This window comes from Micropterus salmoides, unplaced genomic scaffold, assembly GCF_014851395.1.
Source record: "Micropterus salmoides isolate LMB-PRFRI ecotype aquatic unplaced genomic scaffold, ASM1485139v1 Ms_hic_scaffold_6, whole genome shotgun sequence".
Classification (NCBI taxonomy): Eukaryota; Metazoa; Chordata; class Actinopteri; order Centrarchiformes; family Centrarchidae; genus Micropterus; species Micropterus salmoides.
Window position 1 is genome coordinate 3,745,059 of NW_024044348.1, and position 18,397 is coordinate 3,763,455.

An 18,397-nucleotide genomic window follows, 5' to 3' on the forward strand; every position below is an offset into this window, starting at 1 on the left:
TACATGTAGGATGAGAGTCCCGCCCTGAACACATGTACATGCCGACATTCACCCACAGTCATAGCGCCACCTGCTGGCAACAGAAAGTGACCTTTAACGAAGCAGCCCCCGCCGCACGTTTCACCTACGTGCACGAATTTTCTGTGGTACGTGTATCTTGTCCAGACGCACAAAAAAGTCTCTTGGAGCCATAGCCTAAACCCAACAGGAAGTCGGCCATTTTGAATTTTACGTCAAATTTTGGATGATTTACACACTTCGTACTTTAACGAACTCCTCCTAGGGATTTAGTCCGACCGACCTCAAATTTGTGCTGTGCCTTCTAAAGGCATTGAAGATGAAAAGTTGTGCTATTTGCAAGTTTTCGTCAATGGGCGTGTCCGTGGCGTGGCGTCAAAGATCAGCTCTTCGCCATGACACGGAAGTTGTCGTAACTTCAGTGTACATGCTCACATCTGGACCAAACTGTACATGTAGGATGAGAGTCCCGCCCTGAACACATGTACATGCTGACATTCACCCACAGTCATAGCGCCACCTGCTGGCAACAGGAAGTGACTTTTAACGAAGCAGCCCCCGCCGCACGTTTCACCTACGTGCACGAATTTTCTGTGGTACGTGTATCTTGTCCAGACGCACAAAAAAGCCTCTTGGAGCGATGCCCTAAAATCAACAGGAAGTCGGCCATTTTGAATTTTACGTCAAATTTTGGATGATTTACACACTTCGTACTTTAACGAACTCCTCCTAGGGATTTAGTCCGACCGACCTCAAATTTGTGCTGTGCCTTCTAAAGGCATTGAAGATGAAAAGTTGTGCTATTTGCAAGTTTTCGTCAATGGGCGTGTCCGTGGCGTGGCGTCAAAGATCAACTCTTCGCCATGACACGGAAGTTGTCGTAACTTCAGTGTACATGCTCACATCTGGACCAAACTGTACATGTAGGATGAGAGTCCCGCCCTGAACACATGTACATGCTGACATTCACAGACAGTCATAGCGCCACCTGCTGGCAACAGGAAGTGACTTTTAACGAAGCAGCCCCCGCCGCACGTTTTACCTACGTGCACGAATTTTCTGTGGTACGTGTATCTTGTCCAGACGCACAAAAAAGCCTCTTGGAGCGATGCCCTAAAATCAACAGGAAGTCGGCCATTTTGAATTTTACGTCAAATTTTGGATGATTTACACACTTCGTACTTTAACGAACTCCTCCTAGGGATTTAGTCCGACCGACTTCAAATTTGTGCTGTGCCTTCTAAAGGCATTGAAGATGAAAAGTTGTGCTATTTGCGAGTTTTCGTCAATGGGTGTGTCCGTGGCGTGGCGTCAGAGATCAAGTCTTCGCCATGACACAGGAAGTTGTTGTAACTTCAGTGTACATGCTCACATCTGAACCAAACTTTACGTGCTTGATAACTCTCCCACCCCGCTATGGAGGACCGATCCTGACACAGTCAGAAATAAATACAGAAATAAATAAATGCTCAATAAATAAATAAGCATCCAATTAAATACACAAAAAATAAAGTAAATAAATAAATGTAGGTAGTAATTAAATTATACAAGGAGACATAAATGTTATATTTTAATTAGTGCCTTTACTTATTCACCTTTGTTATAATTACCTTATTTGTTTATTCAACTTTATTTATTACTAATTTTTTTAATGTATTTATTTATGTGTGTTTTAATATTTTTGTCTGTTTTATTCTTCCTTTGTATTTATTTACCTTATTTATTTTCACCCATGGTATTTATTTCTGCCTGTCTTTTTAAATTTTTGTATGCATTTCTGCCTCATTATGCAAATGAGGAGGGGCTGTGTCTCAAGGGGTCATCTTCTCTGCTATTGGTGGACCAGTCAGACAGGAGAGCTCCTACTCTGCCTGCAGACATCAACGATCTTGCCCCTCACACAGTCAGATGGCTTCCTTCAGTGCGCTGAGGTGTTTAACAACTCTGAAGACAATACTACCAGCAATGTCTTCCTTCTCTTTTCACGTAGACGCTCCGACAGACAGTGCTTTCAGTTTGCTGCATGCATGGACACAGAACTGCGGTATAGGGAGAAGCACACGGTCAGCTGGCTGCAGCTAAATCTGGAGTGCACTCGTATTCAATTCTGTATGGTAAATTCAGTTTTAACGGAGCAGAGCGAGCTGACAGGCAGAGTTAGAGACTTTTTCTGTCTGTTTCTCTCTTTACAAAGACGCATGTTGCAGTCAGAGTCTTCTCTGAGATGCGAGCACGACATACAACACAATTTATCAAATTACACAACGGATATACAGTATGAAAATAAGATTGATTGGATTATACTCACAGGAAGTATAAAACCTCTTACATGGGTCTATTAAAAGTAAAGTAACACAAAAATGTCAGGGAAATTACTTTACTTAGATTTAAGTACTGCAGTTGTACATTTGAAATACCTTCCTACCTTTCTGATAGGAAGCCTTCTTGAGGTGGTATAAAACATTTCTTCTTATATTCTGATTTGAGTTGTGGACAACTATGACCACATGAATTAAAAAAATTAAACATTTCACTGCCCAAGTCAGCTATAACACAAGTCTTGTTCATCAGACTACATGCTGTGGACAGATTTTGTCCCAGGATTTATTATGCATTTCTTCTTCTTCGTTGCATGATTTAGAATAATAAGGTGAGAAATGGGTCTATTCTGAGTTCATCCTGCACTGCAGCAGCTAATAAAGTCCATTTAATCCCAAAAACGCTTTTCTTTTAGGCAGGCTGGAGCAGAAAACAACTCACCTTTCTCAAGTTGTACAGTAATGTCACATGTGTATGAAGGTGGATCAAACCAGCTAATCTTAAATGTCAAAGTAGAGAGGAGCCTAGTAGGCCTATTTATTTTCATTCATTACACAATATGAATAAGCTATGCAGACAGTTGTAAAGAAAGAACATCTTTTTCTTCTGTTCTCTACTTGTTATAGTTACACAGTATTAGGGGTGTGGGCTGTATTAAAAGTATCCACTGTTCTCACATGCTCTAACACACAGTAACGATGAAATGTGTGCTGTTCTCACATTCTTCCTCTGTATGTACACATAAACAACAAGGCAGGGAAATATAAAAGGAATTTATTTTATTGTTTGGGTACATTATTGTTCAGTGTACATGCTCACATCTGAAACAAACTTTACGTGCTTGATAACTCTCCCACCCCGCAGACATCTACACGTCAATACCGATTTATATTCATAGCGGCAAGTGCTATGTAGCTCCACATAAGGGACACAGGAAGTGACATATAACACCTTCATGCGGCGTCGGAACCGCGTAGGAAATTCACAGCCGCACCGGCAGAGCTCCAGAATATGCAACTCGGCCGGCTCACACGCGGACGCGCTTATAAGTGCGAGGGCCCGCCCAACGCTGCTTGCAGCTTTAATTTTTTATTTACTTCCCTTACACATTACTGTTGGCTGCAAAAACATCTGACATAACCTGTTTTTAATATTCCAGTCATTTACAAGGCAGCGTGTATTTCAGTAAGTATGAGCAGTCCAGATGCATTAAAGATCACGTTCCTATGTTAAGTAACATTTAGAAGATTGTTTGATGAAAATCTTGAAATGGAAAACACTGGTTAAAAACTCTTCCAGAGTCAGTGGCTTCTCTCTTCCCTGCAGTGAAGTCGTGGGCCAAGACACACCTGATTCTGATCTACAATCACACGCCGTGCATCCACCTATCTTCAGCCATGTTATAGGAGAGGCCAAAAACCCAATCCCCTCTGGATTATTGAGTGATCTCGTGAACTTGTTGTTGAAAACTCTGATTTTTTGATTACCTGCCTGTTTGCCTGCTTTGCTCTCTCCAACAGACTTTTCTTTTTGCCGCTGCCTTTTAATAAATCAAATGTATGTAATGCTTTGCATTAATAGTTTACACTGCACTTTCACTTTTATTCTTTTTATCTTGTTTGTGTTTTCTGTTTAACTCTTTAAAATTGTATTAAGTGTTTTTTATATTACCCGATGTTGCTTTTGTGTTTTTTGTAAAGGATTTTCAATTGCATGGTTGAAATGTGTTATACAAAGAACCTTGACTTACCTTTCTCTAATACTTTTGAAAAAAAGATGCTTTGCTGCTAATTGTGTTATAGGACTGAAAGAAGAACGAAGTCAAGTCATGTCATGAAAAATTTCTTTGTGCCCTTCCTTCTTTGCACCTGCAGGTTTACAGTAAGCAGATCACCTTTATCTTTAATCTCAGCAGTAATGTGCCTAGATACCAACAATAACTCCCTTATTCATAAAGCAACCTGTATTTGGCTCATAAATTATGAAATTATGTGAGTCGGAGCAGTCCAGGCGCCATAAAAAAAAAAAAAAGTTTCCATGTTCACAAATACAAACGTTTGAGGGGGTTTGGTCCGTCTGGGAAATCAAAAATAAATTTAAACCTGTATTCCCTTCGTTTCTGTCTGAGTTCTGTTTTTGATTGTTTTTTTATTTTTTGACACAGGTTTTGTCTAAAAACAAATAACAATAATAAAACATGATACATTTTTTTGGTTTTTAAATTACAACTGAATTATGGTTTATTATTATCCATCTATACCCACACCACAAACACCTGTAAAAGTCATGGTTTGATTCATATTGCATTTTATTTACTTATTGCACTGTAGATCTATCTACAATAATTTTAATGAAAAATATTAAAATCTCAGTATAATACGTCTGTAAACAAATTGCTCTTTAGATTAACTATAACTGACACTAAAGAATATATTGTAGACTGTACAAGTCATATTGAGTTCAGTGTTAAACATAATGTAACCACTGAGAAACCTACATTCAGCTGTTGCAGATAAAAGTGCTATGAAATACATTCTGATGTCACAATAAAGAGAGTAGTTACGCCATCTTGTGGTGCATCAACGCAACACGACCTGTATATATTGCGCAGAATGTAAAATAATGTGATGTTTTACCATCAGTTATGTCCAAAGTTACTCTGTGCCCTGTTTTGCAGGTATTTCTGGAAGCTCCTCCCATAATTTCCCCAATTCTGCTGGCCAGCCTTTAAAAGCCCTGTCTAGCTCCACCCACACTCTCTCTCACACACTGCAGCCGGGAGCCGCAGCAGCCACCATGGTTCTTTGTCTGTTTAACTTTGTTTGCAATAGACCTTATTTTGGTCATAATAGACGTTTGTGACTCCTCTGTTGCCTCCCTTGAGCCAGGGTCGTAACACCATCTTATTTATAACCTTTTTTTTTTACCCACATTGTGAATGAATCCCAATATGATTTGTTTTGCATATCTTATAGCCTATAATAAACCTTCAGTCAACCTTCAATCAAAAGTCTGATTGTCTTTTAATATGCTGTTCTTTCTGAAAGGTAGCACCCCATTTCTTTTTTATAAACCAATCTGGTCCTTACTTGCATGACCCATGGCATAAACCGATCTTTATTTCATAGTCTGTAACACTTTTCTCAGTAAGCGCGGAACAATGCAGCCCTCAGACCTTGAGACTTGTCTTATTCTAGCTGTAGAGAAGGAGAAAACGATATTTGTTGTTGTTTTGTCTTTCATCAAGCTTGGCTTCTGCTTCAGGATTGCAGATTGTGAATAAAGGTTTGGTGATGACTCTGATCAGTGGGCTATAGTTTTACTCTTAAGTTTAGATACCCTGCTCTACTCAGACAGAAATACAAATTTGACAGTTTTGTTGTATACTTTTATAGTTTACAACCTTCTGTTACATAATGGATCATTGCAGTCATGATCACTCTGGTGGTTGCTACACAGGTTATGAAACATGATGAGCTTCAGCAACAGGAAAGTTTTCAAAAAAGAAAGGAATTGAATGTAAGTAAACAAAGCAAAGTTAAGCAACTGTTTCATAACTGACCAGCCATAGAACTTTTGATGTGTAATTGTAGCATTTGAATGAGGAATGATCATGATAGGATAGGACTACACAGGTCAATCAAGATACTTGTTTTACCATACATCAAACTGTAATACTTAATAGTAGAAGCAGTTGTAAAGCTACATGGGATCCCACAATGGTAACCAGCACAAGCGAACCAGCAGCTGCAGTACAAGTTGATCATCCTCATTGTTGTTTAATATTAATCTTTCTGTCTGGTTTCCTATTCTGCACATGCTGCTGTCTTAATTTACAAACGTAGGCAAAGGCTGGTATTTGGCCCTTGACATTTTGGCTTTGAACATGGCCAATGCACAGATCATGGCAACAGCTGCAAGAAGACAACCAGCAATGAAGACCAGGTTCAGATCCAGGCTAATCACTGGAAGAAAGAGAAGCACAATTTGAATTAGATCTTGTCCAAAGTCTAACTGGCACTCAAACAATGTGCACATGTGCTGTTATAACCCCCCCTGTTCTTTACCTGGGCTTCCGGTGCTCTCTGCTGATCTCGTTAAGCGCAGGGGACCCTGGGAAACAAAGTGCCTTAAACTCTGGGTGACCGCCTCTCTCTTTCCGTGGTTATGGTGGTGACCAACTCGAGATGTGGAGTTGATGCATCCCTTCGAGCACCTGGTGTGGGGGTCCCCTGCTTCACACATCAGGACTGAACAGCTGATGTAAACCTGAATACAACAGGACACATTGTGTCAGCAGACCTACCGTTGTGTTTTCCAGTGGACAAATGGCAGAGTTGCAGTCAGATCCCACATACAAGATCAAACCTCTGCTTTCTTGTACATGCTAGTCAGTGCAGCTCTACCAAATCCTCGATTCCATCTGTGTTCATATTTAACTTGGGAAACAAAAATAGGTTGAATTCCAGTATTCTTTCTGCATTTATTGCAGGATATCCATTTAAAAAGCCGCTGTTGTGTTTGTGTGTGAGAGAGAGAAAGAGGAGGTGCTGAGTGAAATACAAGTTTACCCATTTTAAGTAGTGTAAAAAGAATCAATAACCTGAGTCGATCCTCAAACAACAGAGGCAATTGTCACATAAAAAATATTTAGAAAATATCCTTAAAATGAGACAAAAAATACATGTCTGAAATTGTCAAACACAAATATGGAATTGGGTCCCTATTTTGATTGGCTGTAGTATAATGATGTGTTGTTTCACATTATACGTGTGATGTCTAATGAAGGTCCATGACGGAAACATTGTGCCTCTAATAAAGTTAGTGCTGACTGTCTGCAGGAATTCAAACTTTTTTTTTTGCATCATGGCCTATTCCCATGCACCTGACCAAGAGTGGAATCAAATTGGACCTATTCATTAAAGCATTTAGACATATTACAGAGACATTTGCAGGGATAGTCATTCTTCACCTGGTCATGCAAGCCGATGAACCTGAAGGCCTCCATGCTGAACTGGAATTGTCTCTTGTTGGTGGAGGAATGGATTTCAACAGATGAGTCCACTTTACACCTAGTAAAGAAAAACAAAAACAACATAAGCCTTACAATAGGTGCCATTAAAGAAATATTATTTTATTTATGGTTTTTACATGATAAGAAAACAGAGTATAGTTTATGCTGAAGATGGTTAAGCGAAGCTTAGCTTGAGTTTTACATCCTGATATGGTCATATTGTATAGGTGAGCCTCTAAGGTAAAAAAAAACTTCCACTCAGGTGGAAGATAGAGAGACATTTAATATACATCTATCCCTCCAGTGTCTACAAATGGGTAAACAAATGGACAACGTCAACCATTTCAATTCACTCTCCTTCATATCTATGAGCAATTTAGTTACAAACCTCATTTACAAGCAAAAAGCAAATCTTTACAAATACTATTATGTCCTCTGTTGGCAGTAGGGGCTGAACTCACCCATTTTCAATGATGGAGTAGGTTGGCCGGTAGTTTGGGTTGTCATATGGTGCAGCGCTGCAGGACTCCACAAACAGCTCGGTGTTGTTGGCTGAAGAGGTGGCATCTATCTGCATGTAGATCCTGCTCCCTACGTCGTACTCCAGAGGGTATGAATTTGGATCAATCATGGTTTGGAATTGGTTATCAGGAAAGAACTCAAACTGGTAAGTGAAAGTACCAAAGCCTTTCTCCCACACTGTGATACTTTTCCTGTGTGCTGTGTAGCCAAGTGTCACGTTCCCCCGTTTGGGGTACTGGCAGTAGAACTGAACTTCCAGCAGGTGTTTCCTGGTGATCAGGTCTTCTGTGTTGTCGACCGCGGTGATTTCATTCTTAAAAATGAGGTTGTCATCATCTTCCTGTGGAGGAAAAGGTTATGGATTCAGTCCTCACACTGCTAATGAAAAGGAAAATCTACACCAGTAACTGAGAGAAGAGCACAGTGGGCAATAAAACTAATCACCCTGCCTCACCTCGATCTGAGTGCCGCAAGCATTGAGGGGGATGACAGCGATGATGTGAGTGCTGTTGGAGTGTGTGCGGAGGCTGCAGACGGTGTTGGTGGGGTCACTGAGCCGCAAATGATCCTCATTGAGTCCAGAGAATGAAGATTTCTCAACCTCTACTGTCATTGTGGACTGACTGCAGATCACATTGGCTACAACTAGAGCAAAACATATATATTTAAATGATTTACTAAATACTTTGCTCAAAACTGTGTATTTCTTATAAAAACTATTGTGATAAAACCTGCATTAATATCAGCATTGTGTTTTTAAGTATTTCTGCCCTCTACTGGTCAAAAATTGCTAAATGCAGCTTTAAAGGTTCCCTGTAAAATCTCTAGTAGCGCTATAGAGTTCTTTCTGGGACGAGATGACTTGCACCTATACACGTGCATTCACACGGGTGTGGTGATACTGTTACACTATTGCACTGATCTACAAGCGGCAGTAATGGACCAAACATGCAGCAATGCGCCGACAAAGACAGAAAAAAGATTGCTAGCTAGTAAATATGGATGTAAAAAAGATTTTAAATACTTTAAAAATGGGCTTTGCAAATGTTTTATGAGGAATGAAATGCACTAGCTTACATTATATTTGGTGAAAACACACACCATCACATTCTGCGCTACAAAAAGTTTCCCCATGTATCATCAGCTTCAGACTCACCTTGCGTCGCCACAATGTCCACCAGAACACACCTCATCTCAGACTGATAGATGTCAGCCCTGAAAGGCATCAGTGAACACGGACTTAACACTTTTAACTCATTCAATTAAGCTGATATGTCATTGTGAAAATCAAAATTGTTTTGAATCCAAATTACAGTCAAAAACGAAGTCTATTTTCCTAGCCCTCCCAGCAGTCTCGAAAAAAAGACTGAAAAGTGTGTAGAAAGATAAATTAAGGTATCCACACACATACTAATTCTGTCATAAAGGAAATGAACCCAAGGCTCACCCTGTCACTGACTCAACAGCAAAGCAGATGGGGTAATGAGCTCCCAGGTCATCTGGAGTTGGCGTCCACCTAATGACAAACTCATCATGTGTGGTCCTGTGCTTTTGGATATTCAGTGGCCCACTGATGATGATATCACGTATTCTGTATGAAAACAAAACAGAAACCAGAGATTTCCTCGTTACTGCTGGGTTTATCTACCTTGTTGAAATCATGAGAATGTTATCCTGCCACACTGATCACGCTGGTTCTCACTTACGTTGCATATGCAGCTTGTGCTTTGACTCTGATCTCCACCTCTTTGTTGACCTCTGCTTGGATGTGTGCTCCATTTTCAGGTGTTGGGTTCACAAACTTTGGCAAGAAGAGTCCCTCCTGACATGAAGGAGCAGGTGGGTCCACTGGAGTATAAAAAAGATAAATAAACTATCAATACCTGCCACTGGATCAGAACTTTTAACCTTTTGCACTCTGGCCACACCTATGCATCCAGAGATGTCACACCAAGTGTTGACTAAACTGACGCCACTAAACAAGTATGTTCATTCCTAACCTCAGTTTAATTTGTGGCAGTGTGTGGTGAAATAGAAGGACAACCACATGTAATGATCAAAACATTGTCAGAAGTTGATGAATTGTTTACAGGCTAAATAAAGCTTTTGAAACCCCATTGGATCAAATGTGGGAAAAACAGGACAGTTTTATTCATTCATGAAGAGCTGATTTTTTGAAAAACTTCATTTTCACATTTTCACAGGACAGATCTTCATGGTGGGTTCTGGACTTTTTGGGGGTGCCTGGATGCCTGTATTTCAATCCGGCCATGTGTAATGTCACAAATGAAGGTGTGGCTAGAGGTCCTGCATGAGGTTTCAACCCAGTGAGGCTGTGAAGCTGCACGTTTTGCTCAATGTGATTGAGGCTCACTAAAATGTGTAGAAAAACCCAACTTACCAAGTACAGAGAATTGCAATGGTAGTTTACTGAGAGGAGGAGTGGTGGAGTACAGGTGTGTCCTGCTGCTAGTGTGTCGCGGAGTGGTAGTTGCTTCAGTGGTTGGGGTTGTTGTGGAAAAAAACCACCACCATGGGTCATAGGTCGGTTCTGCCGTTGTAATTTGTCCTGTGGTTGTAGTGGTTGGGGTTGTTGTGGGAAAAAACCACCACCATGGGTCATAGGTCGGTTCTGCTGTTGTAATTTGTCCTGTGGTTACTTCAGTGGTTGTGGTTGGGGTTGTTGTGGAAAAAAACCACCACCATGGGTCATCGGTCGGTTCTGCCGTTGTAATTTGTCCTGTGGTTACTTCAGTGGTTGGGGTTGGGGTTGTTGTGGGAAAAAACCACCACCATGGGTCATAGGTCGGTTCTGCCGTTGTAATTTGTCCTGTGGTTGTAGTGGTTGGGGTTGTTGTTGAAACAAACCACCACCATGGGTCATAGGTCGGTTCTGCTGTTGTAATTTGTCCTGTGGTTACTTCAGTGGTTGGGGTTGGGTTGTTGTGAAAAACCACCACCATGGGTCATAGGTCGGTTCTGCTGTTGTAATTTGTCCTGTGGTTACTTCAGTGGTTGGGGTTGTGGTTGTTGTGGGAAAAAACCACCACCATGGGTCATAGGTCGGTTCTGCTGTTGTAATTTGTCCTGTGGTTGTAGTGGTTGGGGTTGTGGTTGGGGTTGTTGTTGAAAAAAACCACCACCATGGGTCATAGGTCGGTTCTGCTGTTGTAGGGATTGTGGTTGGTGCTGCGGTTGTAGCTTGTCTCTTTCTCAGTGGATCCCTGGAGGATCTGGATCCATCAGTGTAGGCCAGAGAGATGCGCCCTTGTGGGAAGTCCTCCACCACCAACTCAAATCCATACGCTCTGGTGTTGACATAAGAGTATCGGTAGTGTAATGTGCAAGAGCCCTGACAATGTGAACATTTAGTAGTTAAGGGAGGCAAAGCATCAATCCAGTGTTGTACAAGGTATTGGGAAATTGATTTTTCAACAAACCTGATCCAAGGCGAAGCCTGAAGGTTGGTTGCACGAGCTGCACTCAGTACCTATGATATTTCCATATCTGCATTGAACTTTGTCACCATCAGGATCAAAGGACATCAGCTTGTATGTCCGTGGGCAGTTCTGAGGAACTCTTGAACAGACACATTAACACAAGTTAGTAACAGTCTACGGAAAAGGATCAAATTAGCAGAATTATAAACAGCACGCTTGCATAGGGAAATATAAAAAAGGCAAATGAAAAATGTAACACAAAGTCAGTTACATGGTGGTAAAGTTTTAAAACATGGAATATGCAGAATCACAAAGATTTCTTCTGTCATTCATAAGGAAAGACAAAAAAATTTTTTTTTAGTTTGGTCAAAAAAATCTTACAGGTAAAAAATAAACACATTGTGAAGCATGTTGTATTGCCAGATTCTCTTTGTTTTCATTCATAGCAAGAGGGTTTGAGTTTTTCAACCTAAAAGCAGACGCTGACTAAAGAGGCCTCCAACCCCAAACCCAAAGTAGGTGGGGGTTGAACACGTTCTGCTACATCAAAGCCTGAGTTTACCTGAGTGCTGTTGTGAAAGAAGCACACAGACCAACCGAACCTCCAGTGAATTTAAAGTGACTTGCTTTACCATTAAGACTATAAAAGTGCCAGCTTTAACACTTTCCAAGCAAAACCTGAATGTAACCCTCATATGAACTGAAGATTTGACAAAACCTTTGGATTGACAAAACCACTTTGGGAGGGGTTGGAAGCATAAACTGTCTCCAAGATGGGTCTTCCAAACACACACATGCAAAATGCTGTCCTCCCTTCTCAGTTCACATGAAATTGATAGCTGATAAGATCAGCATACGTGACTATAAAACTCTGCAGGCATTTTGGTTCTATCCTCCCGCAGTTTTAAAAATCAACCTGCAAATGTGAAAAGTTATCCATCAGTTGTCAGTGTCTTGCCTTGTTTACTGTTTTAATCTGAAGTTGTCCGCGTTTGCTGTCTGTGTCTAGTTTTGCTTCCTATTCTGTTTCTTCCTGGATGTGATCAACCTGTTTTATGTATAGGATTTAATTCCTGTGTTCTGTTCAGTCTGTGCTGGACCATTGTGGTGTCACGCCCTGTCATGCCTGCGTCTGCCTAATCTCTGCCTGTACAGCTACTAGTTTTTGGCTCAGGGTCAGGGTTTTTGTGGAGTTAGAGCCATCCCTGCCTGGTTTATTGTTTGCTCTTGGTTTGCTTTTGGATTTCTGTTGGACTGTTAGTTTGGGTTTTCTTGGATCAGCATTTCCACAGTAAGCTGTGTGCTTTATGTTTGTGTCTCAAATGAATCATGAAAGACTGGACCTTCTGAGTCTGCTTCTTGGCCCGCAAGCAGTTTTTGCCTGAACACACTACACAGCCTGAATTGTTTAAACACAATTTCTAATAATACTAACAGATGAATAAGCAGCCTAACTAAATATAAAATACACCATCTGATGTTACATTTTTGACTCATTAAAATTTATAACATTAATCCGTTCTCTTATCATTTGAGAACCATAATCATATTCATATTCACAAAAGCCAAAAAAGACTTTTAATGGAACCTGTTTTAATCTTGTTCCAACTTCCGTTTCTTGCATTTTGTTGTTGCCATATAATCATTGTTGTTTTGTCTTATTTATATCCTTATTTACACTTCACTTGTCTTCACCTTAGTTAGTAACTAAATATTTCAATCTAAACACAGGTACAATGTGTGCACTGATTGATAACCCAGGTCTCTGCACAGAGAATTCATCTCCAGATTATAAGACTGATTAATGGTTAATAGCTAATTGTGTTCATTATAAAACTATACCCATGGTTCATAGCCCCTTGGGAAAAGGATTATGCCAGGTGGTGACCCAATATCAAACAAGTTCCAAAGATATTAACAAAGTGTAGATTCACTACAATGTGGCTCTACCTAACAGAGAAATAGTGCAAATGTATTTACTTTTTTCTGCTTTTTCAGAGCTCCAGCCTTAATGCTCAATGAAAATGATGAGTTTAAATCCACAAATTTTTGATTAGTGACATGATTATAGCATATTCCAGATTATGGCTTGGTATGAATGATGACATGTTTTTGTTTGTAAACATAGTGTGGAATACAATCAAGTAAAAATGTGTTATTTCTTTGTCTTTTTCTTCTACATATCCATTTATTTCTTTTGTGTGAGTTATTTCTTAAAATGAAAATAGAGCACTGTCTTATTTATTGTAAAATATTGCTGATTTATTCTGTTGATAAAAAATGTTGCTTTCAGCCTAATTCCAGTATTTCTGGACAGGCACAGCTATCTGGCTGCCACTGTGGAGGTATTTCTCTACTGCTGATGGGCAAAGTAGGACATTTCCCACAGGTTCTTTAACAAAGTCATTAGAAGTTATCTTGTTTAATGATAACAGCAGGGGACTCACCGTAGAAAAGGGAGAATGGCAACTTCTGGTGATTGGTTTGGTTTTCCAGTGTCAGATCTTGTTCCCAAATCCACATAAGTCATAAGTCTCAAATTACGAACCCAGTTTCGCGTTGGGATCCAACAACAGCTTGCAGCGCTGGTGTGATGGAAACAACACTCTTGAAATACAATATCTAATAAGCAGAACCACAGCAAATACAACTGAAGTTTTAGCAGGATAAATATTATATAAATATTACAGCAATATAGCAAAAAATTGAAGATTTTTTATGTGTTCAGTTTTTATATGCACATGAGGTATTTTCTCATTAAATATGTGCTGAGTTGCATATCACACAAATCCATATTCCAGCACATTGCAAAGACTCAGATTAAATTTTCTGGTTTTATTGTGATAATATACCGAAAGGCCAGACATTTACAGAACAGTTTATCAAAATATTGTTTTTTCATGGATTTATTGAAAAGATGTCACTCATGTTGGACCCTTTTTTCCCACAATTTTACAGATAAAATGCCTCAAAATGAGAACGATCAAAGATATTTAAAAAAACCTCCGTGCTATAAGGCCAAAGAAACGGTGTGTAAACGTATGATGCTCCAACTGCTTTGAAGGGCCAGGAATGTGTATTGGCGTACAGGAAACATGTCATTTTCAGAAACAGAAACATACTTAGCATAAAAATTACTGTTTGTCATATAAACACATCTCTTACAGATATAAACACTAGCTAACATTGTGCTCTAGAAAACAAGCTTTCAAATGATATATGATTCAACATGGAGAGTTTGCAGGATCTGAAGTTGATGAACTTGGTGGGTGTGTGTGTGTGTGGGTGTGTGTGTGTGTGTGTGTGTGTGTGTGTGTGTGTGTATATGTATATAATATATTTATGGCATGCTGTTTAGGAAATAATATATATATATATGAAGTTTGTCCATCTGAATATATGGAATGAACCTTGAATATATTGAATGAAAGTCTGAATATAGTGAATGAAATCTGACGTCATTGATGTGAAGTGTGACACTGTTAGTGAATCAGCAAGAAAGTGTCCAACGTCCGCAATTTTGAGCAATGAAGAGATTATAAAAACACTGGCAAAATATTGGAAACCACATCCAGTGCCGTTCTCCTGATCTAGAAATGTATTCTCTATTATCGTGGAAGATCAAATGCAGGAACCCTCCCAGGCCAGGCAGTTGCCGTTTATCAGGCAAACTGAAATACGCCTTTAACCTCACAGGTGCCCCCCACAACAACCCCTAGATACAATCTTCGTATGTCCACCCAAAAGGGCTCAGGCAGTAACTTTTTAAAGGGTAAGATCCTGTGTTTAACCAGAAATAGCTGTTATATCGCTCTCTTCAAAGCCACCAAACTCCACTGACAAAAAATGTTACCGCTGCCAGGTTATTTTTTTCTGTGACTTCGGTGTTTAAAAGATTAGTTCGGATGCGAACTAACTTAAGCTGTTGTGGGGGCACGTGTGAGGTTGAAGGCTTGTTTTCCTGATAAACGGGAACTGCCTGGCCTGGGAGGTTTTCTGCATTCGGTCTTCCACGATTAAAGAGAATGAATTATTTCATCAGGAGAACTACTGGATATGGTTCCCAGTATTATGGCGTGTACATGCATTTGCTAGTGTGTTTGATATCTCTTCAATGCTCCAAATAGCTGACACTAGATTTAGACTTATTCGCTCATAGTGTCACAATTACATCCATACAAATTAATCACATCAACACAAGATGGCACCAGTGCCTTAATGATGTCAGATGATGATTTCATTCCATATATTCAGACTTTCATTAAATATATTCAGACTTTCATTCCATATATTCAGACTTTCATTAAATATATTCAGACTTTCATTCCATATATTCAGACTTTCATTCCATATATTCAGACTTTCATTCCATATATTCAGACTTTCATTAAATATATTCAGACTTTCATTCCATATATTCAGACTTTCATTAAATATATTCAGACTTTCATTCCATATATTCAGACTTTCATTCCATATATTCAGACTTTCATTCCATATATTCAGACTTTCATTAAATATATTCAGACTTTCATTCCATATATTCAGACTTTCATTCCATATATTCAGACTTTCATTCCATATATTCAGACAAACAAACTTCATATATATATGTATTATTTCCTAAACGGCATGCCATATTATATATATAAAATGTGTGTAATTCAGTGAAAGCAAAATCATAATTTTGGACTGTGGTGTCTCACTTTAAGTAATGCAAAAAAATAAAATAAAATCTTACTTCATTTGAAAAGGGTTGTCACTTGGGATACTTCTTGTACTGACTGTTTCAGTTTCACACCATTGGTTGTTATATTGTGGTGCATTGTTGCTCCAGTCAACTACGCCTCTCTCACTTGTGGTATTATAGCCACAGTTGCCGGTGTAACAAAACCAGTTGAGAGAGTTCTGACAGTCATCAAAGGTTGCCCTGTTGCGAAGGTCAACCTGTGGAAAAAGATCAGATTAAGTAACTGTACAGCTAGAGATGGTTCTTCTGAAGCTATAGGACATTTTTGTTAGTATATTTTGTAAACACACAAGTTGATATCGATCTATAATTCTTTCTATAATGTTATAATATATCAATGAAGTCACTCATTGGATCTTGAGATGACTAAGAAAAGAACAACAGAATAAAATCCATAGTAATATTATGCATGGGGGGCTGTCTAAAATACATTCAAAAGATCATCCAATTTCATAAAGCATTAGCAAGATGTCATCTAGTTCCTTCTACAATGTAAAAGGTAAATTTCTTTTTTCTGTGACCAGACTATATGTTGTCTTGCAACCATGTACTGATCAAAGAAAGTTACAAGTTTTTACAATCTAATATAATTTAGGGTGTCCTCAAGTTTACTTAATGTAACTATTGAGTCTTGATTCTGAGAAACTATTAAGCTTCCTGGAGTTAAAATGCAAAATTGAGAATAATTTAAACTTTTAGTGAACACCCTGGATGCTGCTGAGAGAATCAGGAGCACCCGTGAAAGCAATCCATATAATTTTACATCCATCCCAAAATCACTTCTTACTCTCAGAAGTAAAGAAATTTGGATGAACAGTTTCTGTACAAATAACCCCCAAGCAAAATAAAAAATCAAAATAACATGATGTATTTTTAGGTTCCTAAGCAGCACGCCAGCATCATCAGTATCAGAGGAAGTTTTACTAGTTCAGAAAGGGAGATATTTATCAATAAAACTATGACAAAGTAATAATAACAATTTTACATTTTATTAAAAAAATGATTTAAAAAAATCGTGGTAACAGATTTTAACATAGTAAAAAGTGAAACTAATTTAAACATAAATGCTGTGTTTTATCAAAATTTTCAAACCAAAATAAATGAACAACAACATTAATGATAACTTAAGCCACGTTTTCTGTAATGCATTTTGCAAATCATTTAAAGTTTTTTTCAATTACTAAGATGCAATGCTCAAAACTGAAGCCACTTTTTTCAAAACTCTTCACACAGTCTGCATTACCAACATGCATCCTGGCCAAACAGTTAATCTCACCTCTAAAAGTCACTGAAACCACCAAAACACTTCATACAAGCTTCAAAATAAACTCGTTCAACCAAAACACTGGCAACAGTTCTCACTCAGAAAGCAAATATTGTCACTCATAACACACTGACCTACAAAACACTAACAACAGGGAGATTTGATGAACTTTTATCTTTGAAATGTGAATGATTTTTTCATATAAATAAATAAAAGCACAAAGAGACAGGGTGGCTGAGACATGAATGAGCCCATAAAACACAACCTAGCTGACACCCCGGGCTCTTAGTGTGTTAGTATTTGAATATAATGCTGCAAATATCCAGTGTTATGCAGGTGGTGAAGTAGTAATGAGAAAAGAGTTCATGGATTTTGGAGAAAGTGGTCATTGAATGCATTTCGTGTGAAAGCAGTGACTTCAAATTCAGTTTTGACCAATGCAGGTTAGCAATTTAATGAAACTGTAAAGTTATATTTCTTACCCGAAATGTTCCATCGGGGTTTCTTCCTTTGTAGGTGTAGGTCACGGTTCCCCCAAAGTAAGATGATGCGGATGAGAGTGAGACCAGGAGCAGCTGAAGCAGAAGCACCAGTGTGGAAGCCATGATGCTCCAAACTCACCTGTTTCTCAAGGTTCTCTGCGACTCACATCCACCTGCAGCATCTTTATATACACTTGGAGGCTGACCCGACAAGCTGGTGACAGTCCTGGTGACTTTAATGGTATGCACACTTTGTTTCAGAACAATAGGCCAGCTGCAAAACTGGTTTCATTGAACAAATAGTAAGGAGTGAAAACATTTTGCATCGAGACATACTTTTGTATTGTATTTCGCTTTGCTTTGTCCACTGTTGTTTTGTATTTGAATCTGCAGTTAGCAGTTAAGCCTTTAAGGCCCTTCAAAGTGCAATGACACATTAGGCATTCCTTGGAGTGCAGGATATGAATAAATAGTTTAATTTAATTAAATGCAGGCATGACAGACGATGTACATCTTTATTTCAAACTTAGCTTCAAAAGGTCAGGTCTGTTTTGCTGTAGCAACTACTTGCAGAAGCTGGTTGCGCTG

At 39.0% G+C, this 18,397-nt stretch overlaps 1 protein-coding gene and 1 long non-coding RNA gene across 3 annotated transcripts; one reads left to right on the forward strand and one right to left on the reverse strand.

Annotated features, from left to right (window-relative positions):
- Window positions 1-3,395: 3,395 nt before the first annotated feature.
- On the forward strand, window positions 3,396-4,451 carry LOC119890779. The gene is made up of 2 exons (XR_005442299.1): window positions 3,396-3,522; window positions 3,664-4,451. It is a non-coding gene; the product is annotated as an uncharacterized LOC119890779 (long non-coding RNA).
- Window positions 4,452-5,703: 1,252 nt separating this feature from the next.
- Window positions 5,704-18,037, reverse strand: LOC119890777 (CUB and zona pellucida-like domain-containing protein 1). 2 transcript variants are annotated; one of them, XM_038702179.1, is made up of 14 exons: window positions 17,810-18,034; window positions 16,055-16,260; window positions 13,761-13,898; window positions 11,314-11,452; window positions 10,785-11,225; window positions 10,275-10,703; window positions 9,580-9,721; window positions 9,321-9,464; window positions 9,030-9,088; window positions 8,328-8,518; window positions 7,813-8,213; window positions 7,310-7,409; window positions 6,405-6,606; window positions 5,704-6,302 (listed from the first exon to the last, which is right to left on the reverse strand). In XM_038702179.1, exons 5-14 carry the CDS (start codon window positions 10,834-10,836, stop codon window positions 6,166-6,168), a joined length of 1,857 nt encoding a protein of 618 aa, XP_038558107.1. In that variant the 5' UTR covers window positions 10,837-11,225; window positions 11,314-11,452; window positions 13,761-13,898; window positions 16,055-16,260; window positions 17,810-18,034; the 3' UTR covers window positions 5,704-6,165. The 2 variants fall into 2 exon arrangements, with proteins under 2 accessions (XP_038558107.1, XP_038558106.1); XM_038702178.1 differs by having other exon boundaries at window positions 10,275-11,225; window positions 17,810-18,037.
- Window positions 18,038-18,397: the final 360 nt, after the last annotated feature.